The sequence below is a fragment of the Cornus florida genome, unplaced genomic scaffold (assembly GCF_030987335.1).
Source record: "Cornus florida cultivar Cherokee Brave unplaced genomic scaffold, ASM3098733v1 CherokeeBrave_3.0.0_Hap2_Chr01, whole genome shotgun sequence".
NCBI classification, from domain to species: Eukaryota; Viridiplantae; Streptophyta; class Magnoliopsida; order Cornales; family Cornaceae; genus Cornus; species Cornus florida.
Window position 1 is genome coordinate 91,567,886 of NW_026775571.1, and position 23,844 is coordinate 91,591,729.

At 34.7% G+C, this 23,844-nt stretch overlaps 1 protein-coding gene across 2 annotated transcripts in view; it reads right to left on the reverse strand.

Annotated features, from left to right (window-relative positions):
• The window catches only part of LOC132306315 (anaphase-promoting complex subunit 4), a 29,531-nt gene extending 6,761 nt beyond the window's left edge, over positions 1-22,770 (reverse strand). Inside the window, exons 1-11 of one of the 2 annotated variants that reach the window (XR_009481931.1) lie at positions 22,277-22,770; positions 22,050-22,161; positions 17,138-17,229; positions 13,932-14,009; positions 10,388-10,627; positions 10,145-10,225; positions 8,907-9,067; positions 4,545-4,705; positions 4,362-4,462; positions 4,202-4,276; positions 2,100-2,279 (exon numbers count right to left, since the gene is read on the reverse strand). Coding sequence is in view for 1 of the 2 variants with exons in the window: in XM_059803656.1 (XP_059659639.1) it covers positions 2,100-2,279; positions 4,202-4,276; positions 4,362-4,462; positions 4,545-4,705; positions 8,907-9,067; positions 10,145-10,225; positions 10,388-10,627; positions 13,932-14,009; positions 17,138-17,229; positions 22,050-22,161; positions 22,277-22,345 (1,350 nt within the window). In the remaining variant the exon portion in view is untranslated. The remainder of the gene's footprint in view (positions 1-2,099; positions 2,280-4,201; positions 4,277-4,361; positions 4,463-4,544; positions 4,706-8,906; positions 9,068-10,144; positions 10,226-10,387; positions 10,628-13,931; positions 14,010-17,137; positions 17,230-22,049; positions 22,162-22,276) is intronic. The other variant, XM_059803656.1, reaches the window with a different exon arrangement.
• Positions 22,771-23,844: the final 1,074 nt, after the last annotated feature.

Here is a 23,844-nt window from a genome sequence, read left to right on the forward strand (position 1 = left end):
TTTTGTGATTCTTCTAAGAAGATTTGGGACTCTATTGCAGAGTCATTTTCACACCAAAGTAATGTCTCTCGAGTTTATGAGTTGTATGAGAAAAATTTTGCTACTAAGCAGTCCGGGAAACCATTGTCGGAATACTATAGTACCTTGAAAATTTTGTGGGATCAGTTACTACAACATCGACCATTTAGTACTGATTTAGAGCAACAGAAGAGGCATTGGGAGGCATTTATGATTGCTTCATTGCTATCTGGTTTAGATACAGATCTTCGTGGCCTCAAAGATCAGATTTTTGCTAGTGAGAAGTTACCTACAGCTGCTAATGCTTATTCTCGTCTATTACGGTCATCTTTGGGGTAAAGCTCCACTGTACCTCCCATAGAGTCTTCTACATTAGTCTCTAGCAGTGGAGGTCGTGGTGGTTCTCGTGGTAACCGTGGTGGTCGTGGTTTTCGTGGTGGTGGCCTTTCTAACGGACGTGGTGCCAGAAGTGTGATCATTGTAGTGGTACAAATCACACTGAACCTTATTGTTGGGTGAAATATGGCAAACCACAACATGCACATCAGGTTATGGATGGTATTGCACAACCATTGTTGCCTCATACTACATCTGGACATGTGACTTCTGATTTTGGTTCTCGTGATACGCTCACTACTCTAACACCTCTCAACACGCTTTGTTTCAATTTTTTTATGATCCAGTATTATTCTGGTTAAAAGTATCTTAATAGCCTGCAAAGATGACTGTTTTGTTGTTGAAGATTTTAAACTTTGAAATCAAGAATACTATATTCTTTTCTAGAAGAATATTCATGGAACGGAGTGGAAGAGTAAAAGGTCACCTGTATAAATTCCACTTCCAGATACAGCAAAGATAAATAGAAGTTCAATTGTTCACCTAGTAGCAATCATTACTACGTGAAAGCTCTTCCGATAATAGATACAAGAAAAAGCTTCATCAATTTTTTCTTTTTATTTGTATGCAAAAGCTTTTTCATTTTATATATATAAAAAATAAAAAATAAAAAACTGTTCTCCATTTTTCACTTTGAATATTTACTAACATTGCTAAAATGGAAGTACTATTATTCCAAGGTAGTGAACCTTGAATCTTAATCGTCATACATACATTGACCATAGAAGCACAAGCCTATTATTTTAATATCACATTATCCACTATTAAGAATTTTTAATAGTATATTATTATATTTGGGAAAAAAAAAAAAAAAAAAAAAAAAAAGAGCAAGTAATTTGCAAATCTATGATCAAAATGTTCCTCTTACAGATTATCCATAAGTTTATTGCTTCTATCAAATTGGGAATTCATATCCATTGCTTATACATTTTATATCTAGCTTTCATGTTTTAACAACCATTGATGAGTTTCAATAATCTGTGTACACTGAAAGAGAATATGGGTTTTCACTTCCTATGTTTTTGGTCAGAACAACATTTGTTCAGAATTAATATTAGATCTCTCTAATTTCCAAGAGGCGAAACGACTCCTTTTTGTCTTTTCAACATAAACAATCTGAAATTTAATAAAAAGACATTATGATTCGCTTAAATGCTATATCTAATGTAATTGTCTTAAGACCTTATAATCAAGTTATCTCTTTACTAAACAAGTCCCATTTTTAATTAACAAGCAAGAGTCATACGAAATAAACATGCCATTGATAGAGAAACAAGTTCTGTTGAAGGCTTGATACAGAAGTTCGGGATGCATGCACTAAATAGCAACCCTAAATTCCAAATTGCATGTCATGTAAATGTAAAAAGGTCAACAACATTTTAATGTAATACTACGTAATAATTTTAGTGCCACAGCTGATTTCAGTGATTCAGTTGTTCTAATCTTTGTTCATCTTTGGCGTTTAGTTGTTAGTTGAGCCAAAGGAGAATGATTTGATCAATCAACATACATACTTCAGACCAACAGAGAAATTAAAAATTAAAAAATGAAAAAGAAAAGAAAAGGCGAACTTTGATCATCACGAGAATAGGATCCTTAGAGACAACATATAATTATACAACCATAAATATGCCATAACTCACAAATGTGGGGGGAAATGAAACTAAAACCTAGAAATAGAATACCTGTTGCACCACAGAGGATAGGATCCTTATAAATCTTTCCACTTGTACAAGAAACATGCCAGCCTTTTCTGTCGCATTATTGATTAGTGTCTCATCCAAACCGATACCTTGATAACGTGCACGCCATTTAGAAAGACCTCTCAGTTCTCCCATTCTAAATCCAATAATTTCTGCAGCAGGCTGGGAATAAGAGATGTAAAACATTAATGCAAAGACCAAGACAAAACAAACTTTAAACTTTAAGCTTCCTTTCAAGTCATTGATGCAAAGGCCAAGACAAAAAAAAAACTTGTAGGCAGAAAATTAGATATAAATTAGGGCAACTTGCAAGGTGAAGATAGAAAAATGCAGTCATGCACCTCCGATTAAAATAAACAGTTCTAATTTGAATCAAGAGAAATAAACTTAGCAAACGGGTAAGCATGTTTTCCTTTTCTTCTTTTCTGTAAATGTATAAACCCGTTTTTATTGGCATCACCGGTTAGTTTGACATCCCCCATAGAATGGAGTCAGGTTCAGCCTTCATACAATAAGTATTCACCCTTGAGTGCCTATTTTAATAATATTTGGCTCATCAAAAACATCTTTGATTCTTAGATGTCTATTTCACTCATGCTAATTTACTTATTTGAATTAAAGGTTGCAATCTCCATACAAACCATTTTTTAGTTCCACGACAGTATTTTAGCTCAATTGCATGTTGAAGTATGCCAACATGAGAGGGTGCATCAACCAAACATTTTTTTCCATGCATGTTCAGATTTCTAATATCTTTGTATTTCATATTTAAATGTTTCCAATTTTGAACAAACCTGAAACAACAACTTAAAACAAATAAATAACATTTAGCAGTAAGTGATCCCTCCTGACCAAGGAATGATGGATCTTCCTAGATGTTAGCTTTTTACTGGAGTACCCCTAAATTTAATAGGCTAATATCACCACGAAAGATCTTATCTGAGTATCACAAGTAATCTAGCTAAGGCCCACACCTCTTGCATGTTTCTCATGCTCTACAACCTAGTAAGTGGAATATATGACTGACTGACTGCATTTGGTTCAAATATTTATACACAAGTAATATAATAATAGTGGACTCTATGAGATAATCATAATGATATATAATAATTTTATTTATCAAAAAAAAAAAAAAAAATAGATTTTAGAAGCAACGTGCAACAATTTATTAAGAAAAGGAAACCCATTAAATAAGCTATAAATTGTATCACTCATGAATCGCGCAACACTTGAAAGAGAGTTCAAATTACATAAGATTGAAAAAGTATAGAGAAAACATATTTTATGTTTATGATATCAGCAGCCATGTCAGAGGTAATTTAGGGGAAACTGCCAGTAAATATTCTAGCCCACTATTCTACTCAATTGTGGAGACTAGAACCCAGGTACATCCTTGAACTATTTATCAAGCATGGGAGCCCCAGGGGAAGTGGTTGCAAAGGATCAAAACTAAACCTCTAGAACCTTATTAAAGGGGCTACAAGGATGACAAGGAAGAGCTCCTTCTAAGTTCTAACTATATTCAACTTTATTTTGCCCAAGGAAAAGACTATTAGATTGCTACAAACTTACTATGACAATTTGCAACCACATAGTTCCATAATACCAACCATGATAAAAACATGGTACAGAGAGACTCAACATGTTATACTGCACAATTATCAATATCGACAAATCATATTGTACACAAATCAGTATGCAATATCAAAAAATCAAATTGTTACATGTTATAGTCCTATGCGCCTTTCCTGGTTCCCACTTTTAACAAGCAAAAGAGAAATCAAGAATTTTGCAAAAAGACAAAAGGTCTCCATTGTTCTTTATATGTCAAGTTCCAATTCAGTAATTGAGAAAATTTAACCTCAATCATACATCCATACTGCAGATAGGAATACAGATACATCCATTGTTATTTCTGCACATTCCTTGTCCGAATAGGGGAAACCTTTATATAAGCATGCTGTGGATCTAACACCTGATCTATTAATTCTATTAGATGCGCTCCTACATATAGTACTTATTTACAACCACTACATTCTCAAAAAGTAAATAATGCATTTACAGAGCTAAATACAGTTGTGTACCTGTAGATGATCGAGAACAATAAGCTGAAGCTCTTTTCCAGCACCACAGACAACCTTTGCTACACGCTTGAGACCCTATTTTAGTAATAAATTCACTCATATATATATTATACCATTTTATTTTAAATAGTACGGATGGTTCAAGTGAGGCAGAGTATACCACTTCGCCAAGAGAATTAACTAGAAATTGATGAATTGGTGGACTTGTCCGAGCACCGCCTAAAAGGCTAAGGAATTCCTCTTGGGGAGTTGAGTCTAGTGCTGTATATAAACAGTAGAGAATGGTGAACGGAAAACAAATAGGGAAAGATGCCATTAAATCATGACAGTTTTCAGCAGTTACCGTGGTCCATTATCAGAGTAGAAAGCGAAGAAAATTTCTCATGAAATGTATGCATGGCATCAGACCATTGCTTACACATGACTGATAGTGATGCCCGGATGACTTCAGTTAAATCCTCAATGTTAGAAGCTTGTTGAGCCACCTGGTGAAGCTCATTTTTCCTAGAGTTGGTTGGGGGTTGTGAGGAAGAAAAAATAAAAGAAATTAACTGATAGTTTTATCTGCAGAAAGGTCATATAAAATTATAATAGCCTCCAAATAGGACAACTAGAATCATCATTGATTTGGTTAAGCAGAGTAATTTCAACATTACATACTCTTATCTCTATTTTAGTTATAGTAAAAAAAAACTATGAACAGAAAGTGAACAACATTCCCCTTAGTTCTTGAGACACCCATAGCTATGAGAAGAAACAAAACTTTAAAATTATCTCTTTTAAGGTAGAAATAACAGCAACATGTTTGACAAAGAAATTCATAGCAACTTAAAAGGGAGGGGATATTGAGCAATAATAAATAATCTATAAATGATGAATATTGTTGAAAGGAGGAAGAGGGAGAAAACACCATATATTTATTCTCTAAGTTACAAAAGAGGTCACGAGTGCTAAATCAAATAAAGGCAACAAATCCAAGCTCATATTTGAATGCCAAACTAGTAAAACAGGGCCTACTACTAGAAGGGGATACATCCACAACAAAATTAGGCATATTGGTAACCTAAAAGAGATAAGAGAGAGAGAGAGCGAGAAAGGTTGCGAACTCTCTGAGGCATATACAGTCAAATGACTTATTCTACAAAGGAAATTAAAAAATGATAAATTCGGAATGTTTTTTTTTTCATAAGCAGGTATTGGATTACTATAGAAAGATCAAGCATTCAGTACAGGATTAGACAGTCAAGGCATTCCTTCACATTACCCAACTGAGACCCAAACAGAAAAGTACCATTTCCAGTACATTACAAAGCTAAACACAGGTCTTATCACAAATCTACATAAAAGCAATAGTGTCCTGAAGTTTGATACCAGCAGCATCAAGAACCTGGAACCAAGTGATTTTAGCCACCTCCACTGCAGGAAATTCGGAACAAGGTTTCAATCTTCTAGTCTCAACTGATTTTTAAAATAAAAATATATAAAAAATAAATAAATCGTGTGAATTCAGAGAGAACTCTCTTCATTCTTCTCTGAATATGAGATGTGTAGCCAGAATAGCAAATGAAATATGTCACTCAATCAAAGTGATCCTGAATTGAGTGGTGTGGTTAGAATCACAAATGAGAGATTCGCTTTATATGTTACCTGTGGCATTCAACTGTAATTCATCATTATGTTATATTTGGCTAGTTGGATAGGAGAACAAACAAGATATGTAATATATAATTATTTTTACTATGATTTCTTACACAAATGGCTACAACTGAATCATCTTCACCATAATCATCTTCTATTGCACCATATTTTCTATTATTTTGAGCCTCAAGGGTGCCTAGTTCTTGTCTTCCGCTTATTATACTCTGTTTGGTACAAGTGATGGAAAAATGGAAGGAATGGACGGTAGGAGAGATGGAGGAGGTATATCCACATAAAGAAAAGGGCATTTTTGTTTGGGTGAGTAAAGGGGAAAGCAAGAAGGAAAGGAACATTGTATTATTTTACTATTATACCTTTACATATTAAAGGAATACTTATATTTTGAAAGGACAGAAAAAAAAAAAAAAAAAAAAGAAAAAAAAAAAGAAGAAGAAAGAGGAGCACTTTCCCTTCTTCCCTATCAGTCTGAGAGTGTGCAAGCAGAAGTTCCCAATGCATTCACAAGTATGTAACCAAACCTACATGTGAGTAAAATTTGTTTGTTCTTTTTACAAATTTTAAATTTACATTGATAATTAGCAACTATTACATAAAGCATATAGCAGAGAGAAGCAAAATAAATAGATATATAATTATTCTAACATGGAAAACCACCGAGCATCTATCTTGGGCTAATTAATCCACTATGAATCAAAAAGTACAAACCCAGAACTCTAGGACAAACTTACTCCCGACACTGATCAGACAGTTTAACATCTCAAATCACACCAGGTTTCCACTCACATCCAACAAGCCATGTTAATGCAGGCTTCGGACTACGCCTGCTCCCGAGTTTAGTTGTGTCAATCAATGCCATCCACATTTCTTCAGTATTGAAACTCAATCCTCACAAAGAAGATAGGTGAAAATTGATAAAATCTGCTGCTTGACCATTCTCTAATATTCCATGAGTAGCTTAATTCACAAACAATTAATCCGAAGTGCGCACACACAAACTACACTCTCGTGCAGAAGTGTGCAAATAAAACAGAAACAAAAAGCTTGTATATTAAGTATTATCTTTCTTGAAAGCCAAAAAAACAAGCAAGGTAGAAGAAGTGTCTCTTCAAAATGCAGAATAATTTCTGTAGAAAAGAAATAGACTTGAACAACCCTAAAAATATGTTTATATAGAGTTTATTATCTAAGTTCAAGACATATTAGTCTTTAAAAAAAATTACAGAACTTTTCATGCAGAAAAAATCACTTAAGGGTGTCTTCTAATTAAAAAGAAACACTTAAAATAGTATATGTGCAATCATGTACCAGTGCATGTAAAATAGATGTACTGGAGCACAGGTACTGGTGAATGTCAAAAATGTGTATTGGTGCATAAATCTCTGGATTGCTTTTACGGGTGCATCTTACAAAGATTTGAGATTTTGAAACTTTTCAATTTTAAATGCAATGTCCTATGTTAAAAACACTTCAAAGCAAAATTTAAATTTCCAAAACTTTATTTATTTTTATTTTTGTGACCTTTCAACACTCTTTTACATGTCACCAAATAATTCATGACTTCATCAACCCTTTGAAGATGATCTTCTTGATCTATGTAGCCCAACTTGGACAAGGCTCAAACTAAAACAAAACGCAACTCGATGAGGTTTGACTATGAAATTTGCCAACACACGAAACAGAGTCATAACATACTTTTTAGTGAAAGGAGTACTAAACGAACCACTTATTCTAAAAGATTTCACTTTATTGTACTATCAATCCACTCTCCTCATTTTTTTTTTTTACCTTGGCAAGAAACTGACACACCCACTTTTGCCCCTACAGGGACTTGAACCCTTAACCTTCTACTTTGGAAGGTGAGGAAGTACCGCTAGGCTACAACCCTTGGTGCTCTCCTCATTTTTCTCCCTTCTGTTCATCAATTCAATATTTCTACTTCTTTAAGGAGTGAAATTCCATCATATTACTTATTGTTGAAAGAGAGAGAGAGAGAGAGAGAGAGAGAATATATGAAAACGTATATGTTATTGAGTAAGTAATACAATAATACAATGGTATTTATATAGGAGAAGCTACAGGGATAGGTGAGTGGAGAACAAGTAAACCATATACATGGTAATTCTATATATGGTAATGAGGGGTAGGTGACAACTCATACAATACTAACTGTACACGTGTGACAACTCATATAATACTGTACAATGTGACAACTCATACAATACTGTACAACACTCCCCCTCAAGCCGGAGAGTAAATGTCAATAACTCCCAGCTTGCTACATATGGAAAAACTAATACTACCGAGGAGAGATCGCCGAGAAGAGATTGCTGAGAGAAAGCCGAGATGGAATCAAGATCGGAGAGTCTGAATAAGAAAAGAAAAAAATTTAAAGAGGGATCGATTTCCGCTCTTATACCATCTTGATAGAGAGAGAAAGAGAGAGAGAGGATATATGAAAACATATATGTTATTGAGTAAGTAATACAATAATACAAAGGTGTTTATATAAGAGAAGTTACAGGAATAAGTGAGTGGAGAACAAGTAAACCCTATGCATGGTAATTTTATATATGGTAATGAGGGGTAGGTGACAACTCATACAATACTAACTGTACACGTGTGACAACTCATACAATACTGTACAACGTGACAACTCATACAATATTGTACAACACCTACCAACAAATAATAATAATTAATAATTTAATAAATATTCCATCAAATCAGCTAACAAAGTGCTCCCACAAAATTTAATCACACACAACATGAAAGGATATATAGCTCATTAATAAATAAAGAATTGATAAAATGCTATTATCAAGTTCATGGCAGTCTCAGATAGCCCAACCAATGGGTAACAATACTTAGAACTTTACAGGTACAGGTCCGAGGAAACAAAGCTTAAAAAAGCACCAATTTCTGAGGAATGGAATGGCAAAGGAGCAAAAAAGCAGAACAGCCCAAGTAAATGTAATTTTAGGACAAAACAAGTCGTAAATGTAAAAAACTTTCAGCAACCACAATTTTTGCTGCATAGAAACATTACCTCTTGGAAAAGATTGAAGTATCAAGCACTAAGCAATGCAAACCAAGTAAATCATGACCAGAGTCAACAGACATTTGTCTGCCGCTAGGTTCAACCCTATCTTCAAAGAGTTCCCCAGAGCACATGACTATCAAATGACAAAGATCTTTTGACAAAGCCACCTAAAGTCAAGAAAGACACATCAACAATGTAACATTACTCCAGAACATTCACTCACCTGTGAAAAGAAACTAAAGACTGCAATAGATGATATTGAAGTTGTTATCATTGTGACAATAAAGGACTTCTTGTTTGAAAACTAATTAAATAAATTACAGATAGATACCAGGTTCCAACCAAGAAGACTGAAAACTCCTTGCTTAAGTTGATGCAATTTACAGACTGTTGATGACTAAATTTCTTTTCTCATTCAACTGAAAGAAAATGAGGAACAGCTAAATTTCTTCTCAATACTTCTTTCCAGATAAATCTTGAATTTCATCAAAAGGGTAAAGACACAAATTTAAATGGAAACGGTAAAAGAGGAATGTGCCAACTGCTTAGAATCAAATTAGTCACCCATAATTTCAAAGGTTGATTGACATGATGCACCAAAGTATTTATCCCTTTGTGGGTTTCAAACCAAAAACCTACCTTTGATAATAAAAAAATTTCAAAGTTGTCCTGATTGTTTTACTTTCCCGCTTAGAATGCAGAATTTACTTTCTGATTCTTGGTCCACATGCACCGACCTTGGTCACAAATTTCCAGAGACTCTAGAGAATCTTCACAATACATTATCATGCAGTTGAGATACATATTATTTTATTAATTCCTTCTCTTTTAGGAACCATGATTCTTGAGAAAACATTACAAGAACTCATTTTCTACTGTTAAAAAGAAGGATTTTGTTTAAAATTTCATAAACATTTGCTCAGAGTAATATGCATAAACTTCCAAGCCTCAGCAAAGCAACTCCTTGTGACTGCCATTTTAGCATAGCCTAGGCAACCCATAGCTTCTGTTTGTAGTAGTATACCTAGTTCCGCCATCATTTCAAAATTATTATATTCCTCTTATACAAAAGGTAAACAGTAAATCTATGTTGGCAATTGGCACAAAAACTACCTAAATAAACATAGAACAATAAAGATAAATACTCTCTATTGGAGATGTAACTAACTTTCCAGTTCACAAGCACAGTATAGTACAATAGAAATGTAGCATTCTAAGATCATCCACAATAAAGATGAACGTACCTTACAAATGGAAGCATTCAGAAATCGGCAAGTCACATGTCCATCCATTAGTGGACTACAAACAGAAAGCTTGTGTATGTTCTGGCACATGAATACAGAGATGTAATCCACATCCAATGAGGAAAAAAAGAAAAAGAAAAGGTTGCTGACTTGTCAAACAGAAACCAACAAGAATAAATATACTAGTAAAGAGACCTCTCATATATATATTAAGTATTTCCCATATTATGATAATAGACTTACAATTTTTCCTATTGGGAATATGCCAAATATACTAAAGCAGATGCTTCCATCTTTGTCCCCACTGGAGAGGATGTTAAATCGTTGATGTGAAGAATTTGATGGTTCCCGAAATGAATCATCATTGTCATCCATAAAACCAGTATCTCCAGGTACCAGTCCAGGCATCCGAGGAACTCTTGGAGCAGGAGGGAAGAAACGGGAAGTACGGTCTTCATAAATTGAGATGTTACTACTGGCATCCTAAATATCAATTCAGAGAGAGAGTATTCTGTTTATGAGAGAAAAAGAAAAAATAAAAACAGATAAAGACTCAAGTGCAAGGAAAATAAGTATCATATGTTTATACAAAAGTAAAATCGTGGTTAAAAATTAAAAGTACCACCAAGTTTCTGAGATTATCCGAAGCAATAATACATCCCTACAAAATTAAATGAAGGCAATCATGTTTATAGCAGCCACTCAATTAGCATGGGTTAAAAACTCTTGAACACCTTTAAACAACTTCACAGTCCAGGGAACTGAGTTGTTTGGTCCCAGTGCACATGTTTTATTCTAGTATTTACCCATTGGAACTAAAATTTATATAATTACCATAAATCTTCTCCAACACTCCAATCTATATCAAAGCCTTGAAGCCTCAAATTTCCACATCTCTACATCATCCTTTCCTTGAAACATCAATTCCCACTATCAGGTGCGAACGATGTAATATAAATTCTAAATCCTTTACCTAGAAGCTGCAGAAAATCTGTTTACTTTTCAAAGGATTGAATCATTCCTCGTCTTTACATTCCCTATAAAGGTAAAGAACCCCTGTATATGCCTCTAAGACCATAGTTCCATCATTTTTGTCAATCGTTTCCAGTTGAGGAGCATATTCCAGCAAATGCATTACTGCAATAAAATGTACAATTGCAATCTAAAAGTAAAGACGGTGCGAGGATACAACAAATTGACTTTGATGATCCGCATATAGACAAGCTTATATGTTGCATCTAAAAGAAAATTCACCACAAAAGCAGGCAAAGACAAGCTAGCACCATAACCACCTCTTGGTACTAAAGGAGCTTTCTAAATTTTGAGTGCTATAGAAACCTAAAAGTTCTCTTCTTCTTCTTTTTTAATTTTTAATTTTTATTATTCCCGATATTATATCAAATGAGAATAAGAAACATAGATTTTCTTCTAATAGATGGGTATACAGAAAATGTTCAACAAATTGGCCAATTCTGATTTCTTCTGGGTTAAAAACCTAAATAACCAATTGGGAAGCATGTTTTTACTGACATCAAACGGGATCTTAACTCCTCTGCAAGCCAATTAATTTCCAATTTCAGACCAAGCAGCACTATATGCCAGATTAAAAAAATAAGCATTTGCAATGATATACACACAGAGAGATTGAGACACACAACCAATTGAGAAATAGAGCTATTTAGAGATATAAGGTGACAGAAACAAAATTTGACGATACCTAAGTGATACTCATGCAAATTGAAGGTCTCTGGAAGCTGGCTTATTCTCCAAGAGATATTCAGGTATTAGGCCATTTAACCACCAAAGATAAGACTCATAACTAGTCTTTTCTTTTTTGGTACTCATTATTTATCCCAATAAAGTAGTAGCCATGATGCCTAAACTCCGTCTATTGTAACACAGTACTTAAAAATTCAAAAAGAAGATCAATTTGTTAGTTGATAAATAACTCAACAAATCATAGTTCAAGTTATCCAGAGTAAAATGAAGGAATATCGAAAATGATTTCCCAATAGAAACCTTTCTACATACATACATACATATATATACATACATACATACATATACATACATACATACATACATATATATATACACACACACATATATATATATGCATGTGTGATTCCACACTTGCATTATCGCAGATGAAATATTAAAAATCTTAAATCTAGAATATCTAACATGTAATGTGATTCTTCCTAAAATGTCAACTGCTAATCCTCCCTCTTCTAGTTACTTCTGTAATCCATCTTAGTATTATCATTTCAGAAAAATGATGCATAGTTCTTTTTTCTTGTTTGATGTCCAGTATTATATTCTAATAGAAGGTAAGAGACAACAACACAAACCAAAACTTCTATGGGATGAATTAATAAGAGAAGACCTTAAGAAATTAAATTTAGTAAGAGAAATAGCTTGAAATAGAGAATAACGGAGGAATACAATTCATGTGCCTGACCCTAAGTCACATGGACCAAGAGCGAGATCAAGAGCAAGAGGGAGTGAGCGAGCAAGAGAGAGAGAGAGTCAAAATCTAAAAATAAAAAATAAAAAATAAAAATAGAGTAGAAGCACCCTTAGAGCATCTGTATGTTTACTCATGCTAATTTATCCCATGTAATACATTATCATTTTAATTTATTAAAGACCATTTTTTGTTGAATTTTGAATATTCAAAATATGTTTATTGATCATAGATTTAGTTAATTAAATAGTAGAAGTAATTAATTAAATATTATGATTATTCCAAAACTTTCACAAACAAAAAGGGGCCTGGAGGCAAGTATTCAAACTTAACCCTTCAGCGGATTGTAGTTTTAACTCGTACAACTACAGCATACACATGAGTGGCTACTGTTTCGGAAAAAAAAGAGTAGGGGTAAAGGCGGACCATAGTATCGCATTTACAGCAGTCTCACCCATGAAATGGACTGCAGACTATGCACAGCCATTGAACTCTGGACACCTGGATCACAAAAAGTGCCTCAGCTTCAATCCATGTGGAATACATGGATTAGAGAAGTCAATCCGCGAACTGTGAAAATGGGATTCACGGATTAGCAGTGAACGAGCTCTCAGTTCACAGATTCATGTGCGGAGCTTGAGAATGGCCACCCCATATGTGCCAACCATGTGGCTAAGGTCACCTTCAGTAATATCAAGGAAATGCTTTCGTGGGAAGCTCACAATGGAACCAATTAAAGATGATACAAGAAAAAGTTGTCCAAGATGCCATGTGCAAAACAAACCAATTAGTGCACTGTTATAGATGGTGAACCTAATGGTTCCAAGAAACAATAAGTTAATCCAAAAGATCATAGATCAAGTCTGTAAATAGGAACAAAATGGACTTAAATTTAAACAAGGGTATGGCTTTACAAAGAATTGGGATCAAGGCTTGTTGAGTTGAGTTGAGTTGAATCAAGGATTACAAGTCTAAAGTGACTGAAATTTATGCCAAAGCCAATGCAATACTTCAAAAAATAAAATTCCATTGCTTGCTCTTGACAGTTCATAAAGTCTCATAAGGCCAACCCTGTCCTATGTAACTAAATTATAACCAAACATTGAAGTTTAAAGTGCATCTGAAAGAACAACAGTAATCAAACTCCACCTTACTACATAAACATAAAGAAGAACAAACAAATTGGCTCTTCTTTTCTTTTTCAAATTGCCATACATTTGCAGTAAAAAGTAGCATTGCAATTTTATTTTCAAATCCACAATGGTTACGTGGCCGTGAAAACAATATGAATAAAAATTTAGAAAAAAGCATATCCCCAACCTGCTGTCCGTCCTCCTCCCAGTTAAGACACACAACAGCTGTAGTATGGGACTTTACGCTTCGCAACAACTTTCCATTCTGCTTTACATAAAAGACACCAAAAATATATGCACAGAGATCAATTTGCTAAGGAAAAAGAAGGTATGAGACACTAGAGAAGTACACACAAATTTAAGTATATTTGTTCCATCATATATTAGAATTCATGACCACATATAGACATTCTATCAAATGTATTCATGCCATGTCTTGAGGTAGCAAAATGGCAAAGCTCTCATCAGTTTAGCAACAGCTGTACAGACACAAGTATAAAAGTTAATACAAAGAACACATTGGATGATACTACAACCCTACAACAATATCTAAAATTTACATCTTTTAAGTTGCACTTTAAGATCTTCAAACGATCAACTACTGAAATTTTCAACAACAGATAACAGTAAACTTGATTCAATTCTACTCCTGTACTGGAAACATAAACACAAAGATCAAAGCCATGATGTTAATATTATGGTCAAAGAACAACAAGTAACTTAAAACCCTAGTTACCTAATAAACATACATACATATGCATGCACGTTACATAGATGTTTGAGCATAAGCCATATACATGTTCATTTATCTAATATTCAGAAAAATAAAAAATAAACTGTAAACACATGTGCTGCTTGGGCCAACACCTCATTAACAGTGATGTAGGGTAGTTATTTGGATTTACTTATTCTGTTTATTACATTTGCATTTTCATTATTTTATTTTAGTTTGTTATAACTTATGATGCGGAGAAGTTGCACATCCACTTAAGTTATGCTTTAGGTAATTATATGCAAGGCACATAACATCTTAATCAACTTCATTGACTTCCCAATTAGAAATATATGTGATGATGAAAAGTAATCACATGCAAGAAATAATACTTAGGATCTTAAGATCCAGGGTTTCCTATACAAATCCCATCATGTCTCTTTGAGGATAGGTTTTTTCTTTTCTTCTAAACCTCTCCCCTTCTTCTGCTCATTCTCCTAAACCTTGTTCTCTAGTAGGACTGCTTAGGAGCCTGGAACACTTCTCCCAACAGCTTGTCACACTTTCCTTGGCTCACGGAGTTTGCACTCCGATTAAGTGAGATTATAGTTGCCAGCAGACTTCCTTTGAGGACAAGAATCCCTTTCTGAGGAAACCTGTTTTCGGATGCATGTTGCAACTTCCAGGAAATTTTCAGAAAAAAAAAAAAAAAAGGTTCAGAAATGTTTTGAAAACATTTCGAAACCCAGGAAAAACTTGCAGAAATTTATTTGGAACTTTTGGGGACACAAGAAATGCTATTCTCGTTACTTTCTCCTCCTTGTCAGATAAAAATATGACCACGATATGAGCGGAAGATAGCTCTCAAGTAGAGAAGCCTTTATGAGTTGCTCACTATGCCATTTGGTTCGTCGAATGATCCTACCGCATTCACGTGCACAATGAAACAAATGCTTAGGCCTTTCATTGTAAAATTTGCAGTCATATATTATATCCCGAGAGAAAATAAGAAAATATTTAACCTGCAGAAATGCACACTTTTCCTAGTAATTTAACCTTTTTTTCAGATATATTGAATTGGCTGATGACACTAAACTTGGCCCCATTTAACTTGAAACAGTTCAAAACAGGTCTACCCCAGGACACTTAGAGAGGTTCATAGCTTTTATGGGTTAGTTTCATCTTGTAGGCATTTCATTAGAATCCAAATAGCTCCCATAATTGATTGTCTTGAAAGGGGTTCTTTTAATTGGCCCAGAGGAAAATAAATTTTTTCAGCTTGTGAAGCCTAATGTGTTGTTTATTAACCCAATTCAGTACTTAATTTGAACGGAAGTGTGTTTGAGGAAGAAAAAAATAATAATAAATATGTTTGATAACGCAATTTGAAAATCATTTAAAAAGGTAAGCGCCACTAAAATGGGTTAAGATGTTAAGTGACACTAACTTCACTTATCACTAAATGCTGAACACTTAAAATTCAAATAGATATAAAAAAATAAAAAATAAATAAATAACTCAATTTTTAATTATCACATAAAAACTTCAGCACTTAAAACTTTTCAGTACTTCAGTTTTATCAAACAACACCTAAGATTATTAGTGCTGCAATGTGGCGGATATTATCATATTTCATGGAAACCCACCTGAGCCAGTAAGGAATGTTAATCTACCTATTGCAGATGTGACTACGCCTGCCTGGGAGCATACTGAGGATGTGGTCAATGTCGGGACTACAGAGACACGCTGAGACACACGTTGCAACTACTTAGTTTGTTGGAGAGATTGGTCTTTGACAGATTGTTCATGAATTAATGAGGCAAAGTTGAAACAAAACTGAGAACTGTTCCTGAGATTTTCAGAGGCTTTCTCAACATAGTCAAGTTCTTTTGACTATCAGTTAAGGGAGCTGATGTAGCTTAGTTTTATGGTTTATTTAGCCTTATTATTTCATTTTAAATTTTTCTTAGTTATATTGTATTAGTTTATTTACAGCCTATGATGTGAGGACATCCACATACACTTAAGTTGAGTCGTGTCTAAGGCACAACTTTAGTGACTTGGCACTTAGCCTAGTAGGATCGAAAGACTTTTACGTTTTTTTTTTTTTTTTTTTTCCTGAATAACTTTTAAGGTTTTTAATATATCTTGTCATATCTCTTTGAAGAGAGGTTCGCCATCTTGGAAGAACCCTATAGTACTTGCCCCCTCTCCTATCCCTTTCATTTTGATTCGTCTCTATCTTTCCTAACCATCTCCTTTGTCCAGTCCTTACACTTGTATTTCTCCTTATCCTTCTCCTTCAACTTCTCTCTCTTCAGTCGGACTGCTTGGGAGGCCTGGAAGACATCCTGGACCACAAAGAACAAAATACAGTTGTTGCCACAACAAATCTTATTTTTTATTTTTGGGGTGGGGGGATCCCGTTTACATTAAAAACCTGCAGACTTAGCAGAACAGCATACTGAAGCTCTTTAAAGCATCGATAAACAGAACAAATCCAGGAAAAAAAACCTAGCAACAACAAACAACTATGTAGCCATAAGAAAGAATGCAATCAAACACAACATGAAAAGTAGCCTCAACTGTCACCAAAAAAAAAAACTGAGGTGTTAAGAAAAGGTGGTTAATCATTAATCAAGGCACAATAGGCTAAATGGATGAGTGTCTTTGCTACTCACTTCGACGTCATGCAATGAAATAGTTCCATCTTCAAGCCCAACAGCTATCGCTTTACCATCAGGGCGCCAGCATAAGGATGTTATGCACCTTCCTAGATAAGATTTAAAGTCCAGTATCAGTATTTAAAAAAAGAAAAACACTCATAGCAACCCAATAAATCATATCTTTATGTGAATAAATAAAAATAGGGTTAAAATCATTAAACCCCCACTACTTTTAAATTTTGATCATAAAACCCTGTTTTCAAAACCCCTTACACTTTTAAAAAGTGATCACATTGCCCAATATCCATGCCCGACCCGTTAATCGGGCTGTGAAATGACAAATTTGACCTTACAATTATTTAATGTTAAATAAAAAACTGAAAATTATTTTTTGAAAATTACAAAAATACCCTGGGTTGTCTTCTTCTTCACCCCTCTCTCTCTCTCTAAAACTCTCACCTCTCTCTCTCTCTAAAACAGACCCATCAAAAAATAATTATCCGTTCCAGAGACAATTAATGCCTCTAATATCTGCGTTGTTGCCCATTTACAATTATGCTATAATATTACCCTACTGCCAAAATTGATAGTAAGCCTTTGCTACCTGGAAAGGGGATAACATAACCATAGGTGTACAAGGAGATATGGAAACAGCTCAAGATTCAATCATCTTTTTTTTGTTTTTTGTTTTGTTTTTAAATGGATCAAATGTGTATAAAGTACGCAAATAATATTTTCTTACCATAGTCCTGATTTGTCCAATCACTATCTCATTTTGTAGGTACCTGGGCGAGAATTAGAGTGTCATTGTAAAGAATTTAAAGCTTCAGGTTCTCCAAGCTGTAACAGAGGTTCATTTTCATGACAATTTATCTCAGTTATTAGCAGAAAGCAAGATAAATGATTTGTGGGTAAGGCTTGTATATTGGCAACCCAATGTGTATGTGGCAAGATGTCAGTTTCTCACCTCTCTCTCTCTCTAAAACAAAGCCCTCATTCATCGCCGGGAAGGATTATGTTTCGAAGGATGAGAATTCTCCAAAACTCATATCCGAAGAACTCAAGGAAGAGTTGAAGAACAGAGGATCGTTGTGGTGCTTTCCGGAGGGTCACCTTCAATTTCTTGATCAGACATGCTGCCGGAGGGTCGCTTCGTCTTTGAAATTACCAATGTTTGCTTTCACAGCAACACCATTGTTGCTCTGAATTTTTTGAGCTTTTGGTGAGTTTTGATGGGTCTGTTTTATAGAAAGAGAGAAGTGAGAGAGAGGGGGGGGGGGGGGGGGCTGAACTATTTCCGGTGGTGGGTTTGTGGACTGTTTTTTTTTTTTTTTTTTTTTTTTTCCCAGAATTGGGACTGGTTTTGTGATTGGGTTGTAGAGGATGAGTGTGGCTTTAGGTGGTGGCTGTCCTGAATTTCCAGTGAGGATGATGGAGACATGGTGACGATAATGGAGGTTTTTGGTGAGGGTGTATGCTTCATTTAGAACAAGATCTGAGATTGATGGGTTTTAGAGAGAGAGGGGGTGAAAAAGAAGATCTAAAAAAATAATTTTCAGTTTTTTATTTAATATTAAATAGTAAGGTCAAATTTGTCATTTAACAAGTTGGGGTTTTATGATCATATTGGGACAATGTGATCATTTTTTATAACAAGTTGGGGTTTTATGATCAAAATTTAAAAGTAGTGAGGGTTTTATGATTTTAACCCATAAAAATATGTTAATTATTAAGTAAGAAAATGACCAGTTTCAGATTAGGCTGCACTTCTCCATTTTAATTTTAGTATCTAACAACTCCAATATGCCAATTAAATTGACAAACTCTAAAAGCACATACAGAAAACAAAATTTTCAAAGTTAAAGTGTCTACAATAGAAATTGAAGAGAGAGTGAGTGTGTGACTGTGTGTGTGTGAGAGAGAGAGGCATAGAGTTAAAAAAAAATCATGTGATTCCCACAGAAACTATAATTTCCAGGCGGCATGGATATTTCATCAAATAATGTGACACCATCTGCACTCTGCAGTGGCCAAGCGCACTACACGAGCCTGCCTGCCAAATACAAATCAATTGACGCTTACAAGTTACAATCAAAATAAAACCAAGAAGTACACCCGAGGTATATGTGATTAGGTATAGAGGAAAATTAATCAAAGAGGAGCAACAGCCACTACAAATTCTAAATCCGCAAGTAATGAAGCGAGCGAAGTAAGAAAACGTTCACATGGAGGTTACAAGTAGATATAGACAGGAGCTACACGAAAAAACAAATACTCATCTTTGTCACTACCAGTGACGGAGCCAGAAATTTATTTGAGAGGGGGCGGCCTTGAACAATGATAAGATAATATTTCAACTATCACAATAAACAAAAGAACTTTAACGCTAATTGATATTTTTATTGGATACACTTACAATTGTTGTCGGCGAAATTTCATATTTTGAAAACGTTGCATGATAGTTGAAGAACAAGAAGTCAACAATTACAGTATTCACAAGAGAGGAGCGAGTGTCATGAGTATGAAGACTAAACCTTCAGTAGGAGCGAGTTTATAAATGGGGGGTTTTAGTATTATTTTGTGAAGACATTATTAAGATTTAAACAAAATCATGAATATAAAATGTAATTAAAAAAAAAAAAATTCAGTGGGGGTGGATGCCCCAACTCGGTATAGGATGGCTCCGTCCCTTATCGATACAGAAACTCTTTATACTTGTTCCTTCAGCACCATACTATCAACTCCACTTCACAGCTTCCCAGCACAACCAATGCTGAGACGGTGAGACCTCTATGGTTCCACAAGGAGTTCATAAAGAAAATGAGAACTCCAAGGATAGCCGTTATCTTCTTTTCTGCTTCACAAACCACACTTGCATTTCCTTTTAAACCTCTACTCATTGTTAGAATTTCCTCTCCTTTTTCTTCTTTCTTCTTCCTTTTTTTTTTTTTTTTTTTTTTTTTTTTCTTTTTTCCTCTCTACCTGTTAAATTTACTAATGAAGAAAAAAAAAATGTCAGTTTTTGCCTCCCATAAAGTGTTCCTTCGAGTGCTGAAACAACATTTCAAGAGAGAAACTTTTTTCTGTCACAATGCCCTATAATCTCCAGCTGAATAACAAAAGCATCTAATTCCACAGTTAGAATATAAAATCAAATAAAATTAGATCCAGATGATTCAAACACCCAACCAGCATCGACCTTAACATCGCTTCCATCTATGTCATATCTTATTCTATCCTTTGCAGCTTAGTTAGCATGCACAAGCACACCATCCTCCCCATCCACAAGTTATTATAGCTTCGCTTATTCTTTCAAAGCATTTAAAAGCAGCCACATCTTCCATTAGCATACGACGTGGTAATTAGTATGAGTTCAAACATCCCATCAGAACTTTTTATAAACCGATTGACGACGTACTTCCTATTTCCGAAATGTTGTTCATTGACAACATCCTTTCTCCAGTGCAGTGTTTGATTATAAACCTGACACTTCACTCTTCAACAATTTGCCGATCAGGAAACAAATAATTCTACGGTCCCCATTTCAATCATGATCCTAACTTGAGCTGCCAAGACTGATAATTATTTTTCATACCGTGTCTCAGCGTAGAGTTTAAACATATACCTAACTTGGCCCTTTATCATAAACTTAATTTTCTTGAGAATTATCGACTTTAAATTAGATAGTCCTCCTTATTGGATAATTATGTCACTGAATAAGCTCCATTCTCTCCTGAACTACATCAATCATCTTTTTTCCCCATTAAGTTACCAGTTAATGCACCAGTTATTTATTATTTATCCCAAAAAAGAGGGAAAAAAAATGCACTAGCTACGATCTAATTATAAAGTACCATACCTCAAAAAACTTTAATTACCTGAAAAGAGATAAAACAGTGAACTATCAAACCACCCTTCTGAACAGGAGAACAAAAGGGGGAAAAAAAGGATAAGAAAGGTGACATCCCTACCCTCGTATACCATCTTAAAACCAACACTTTAAATTGGACAAAACAATGTAGTTGCTGAAAACAAAATGCTTCAACACACTTTAATGCAATCTATCATTCTTACAAAATATGACTATGATTATAAGGGAACCTGATTCGCGAATTAATTGGTCAGAAAACATGTATAAAGCACAAAGTGATAAGACTGAAATTTTTTTAGAACTTTACCTATCAATATTCCATCACAGCTAAAAGTAACACACTAACACGTCAGTTTTGAGTATGCCTAGTTGAATAAGCAAATCTCACCCTACAGTTTCTATGATTCGTGATTTTTTGTCTCCTTAAAATCCCCACTAGAAGCCAAAAACCCACCATTCTCTCTCTAACTGTACTCCATAACCTTACCACATCACCCAACACCTTGTTTGCAGCCCCTAATGGTCAAACAGTTAATTCAGCAAACAACTTGAAACCAATAATAGCTAGAAGATCCAACACCAACGTGGCACTCAGACCCAATGTGTCCACCTAGTTACCAAATATCCCACACTGTAAATCAATTTTCTTTTGACTGAGGTTATGGCTTTAAATAGAGCAGAATGGAAACATAGGATTCATGTAGGAAAAAGACTTGTTGTTGTAGGAGTAAATCAATTTTGTTTCTACACTCCTTGAAAACAATACCAATTTGGTTTATTCTTCGCCAGGCAACATACTAGGCTTCAACCCTGTCCAAAGGGATGAAGTACAAATAGACTCCAAACCCAAACAGGCCTGCAAGGATTGGTAATACCAATTGGATTTATAACTCTGGGGATTACATGTAAGGTTAACACAGAAATTGAATTCATAACATTTCACACTCTTTTAACAATCAGCAATGCTAGTTAATTTTGAGTCACACCCACAATGCCCCTCAATAGGAAACAATAAAGACGGACAAAAATAGGTCTAGAGAGAAAGGGAGGGGTCACCAGGAGAGAGAGTCCATAGCCTCTGCCAATTGAAGCGATGCAGCAGAATTTTAGAGTCCTCTGTGACCATTGCCAGTAAATCCTTCTCTGGGTTCCATTCCGCTATCTTGATCTGCCAAGTGAAAATGCTTCATCAAAAACAAGCAGTCTTTAAACATATATCTGTATACACACACGTATATAGATATACACATACATGTATAGAGAGATGGAGAGATTAGACAAACCTGAGAGGCAAGAGGTTTGTCGAATTGAAGCTGAAATGGTAGCAGCCGTTGGGCTTCGTCTGTTTCCATTAGTCTCTCTCAAGTTTGAGTGGGAATGACTGACGATTCTGTGACAGGAGTACTAAAGCAGCGATGGCGGGATAATGGGATTTCAATACCCGATCGCAATCATCCAACGGTTCAGTGTCAACAAAACCATGTCATGCAACACTGACCTACCGTGCCCTAAATGATAGTCTCAAGTGTTAACTATGCCCATTCTTTTTCTTTACCATTTTGTTTATTTTTTATTTTTTCAACTGGAGAAACAAATTGTGGTCAAATGAATTTCTTTCTTGATTTTTTTTTTTTTTCTTCTCTCTGTTATTGAGACAGTGGTCAAAAGTGGTATATTTGTGATATAAATTAAATTTTATGGTGAAAAACTAGTCCAAATCCCACAACCTGACTCGAGTCCATCGGCCTTTGGTTCACCCGTCCTTATAGGAGGATGGGCAGGGCCTATTACAGGTTCCCCTTTTCAACTTACACACTTTTAGACTCCCGAGTCCTGCTTGTAATAGAGATATAATTCGCACAATATTTTTCAATAGATGCCGCTCTTAAACTCTGTCGTGTTCGCTTTTGCTCCCGTTCTCACTCCGTTTGACTTAAATTTTGTCTCTCTCGCTCTCTCTCTGTAACTTAGATAAGGATGGCAACGGGTTGGAGAGTCACTTCTCCTCGTTTGAGTTCCTTTGAATCCAACACACTCTATTCTCACAAATGTCTAAGTTTACAGCCCCAATTAGGGATTGCAACAGCACGGTTTGGGGTGAAGAATACATCCCCAACCCGTTTTACATGGCTACTCATATTCTTGTCCAAAATCGTTTATTTAGTGGGGCGGAGGCAATTTTTGTAGAGTATTTCTCTAATTATATTACAAATCTAATGAAAATAAATAGAAAAAAAAAAAAAAAAAAAAAAATCACCTGTGATAATAATTTTTTTTTTTTGTCTTTTATGGATAAAAACAAGATACATCTTCTCAATTGGAACTTGAAACTTAATATTATTGTAGAAAAATCGAAATAACATATAAAAGTTCTAAAATGAAAATAATACAAATGGATGTTTAGTAATTGAAATAGAATAAACTAGGATTAGCTTAATATATATCTAATATTATTTAATCTAAAATAAAGTATAAGGATAAAATATAATTTATCACTATAAATGAGGTGGGGGTCGATATTTTCCAATTCCCGTCCCATGACCATTGGAGTTTTCAATCCTAACTCACATCCTCACCCCCAATAACCACCCCCATAACCAATCTAAACGGGGTGGGCGGGGTGGTTACCCAACAAGGCGATGTATTCTGACATCCCAAATCTCAAACTACTGGTTTAAATTCATACTTAATTTTTCTGTCTTTTTTTTTCATTTCTAATTTTTCCATTCAAAATTTAAAAACTCACATTTAGTAATAATAACCAAATAATTATTCTTCCAAAATTCACTCCACTGTACCAAATTAACTAAATAAACATTAACATGCTTTTAACAACAATGATAATTTTGCA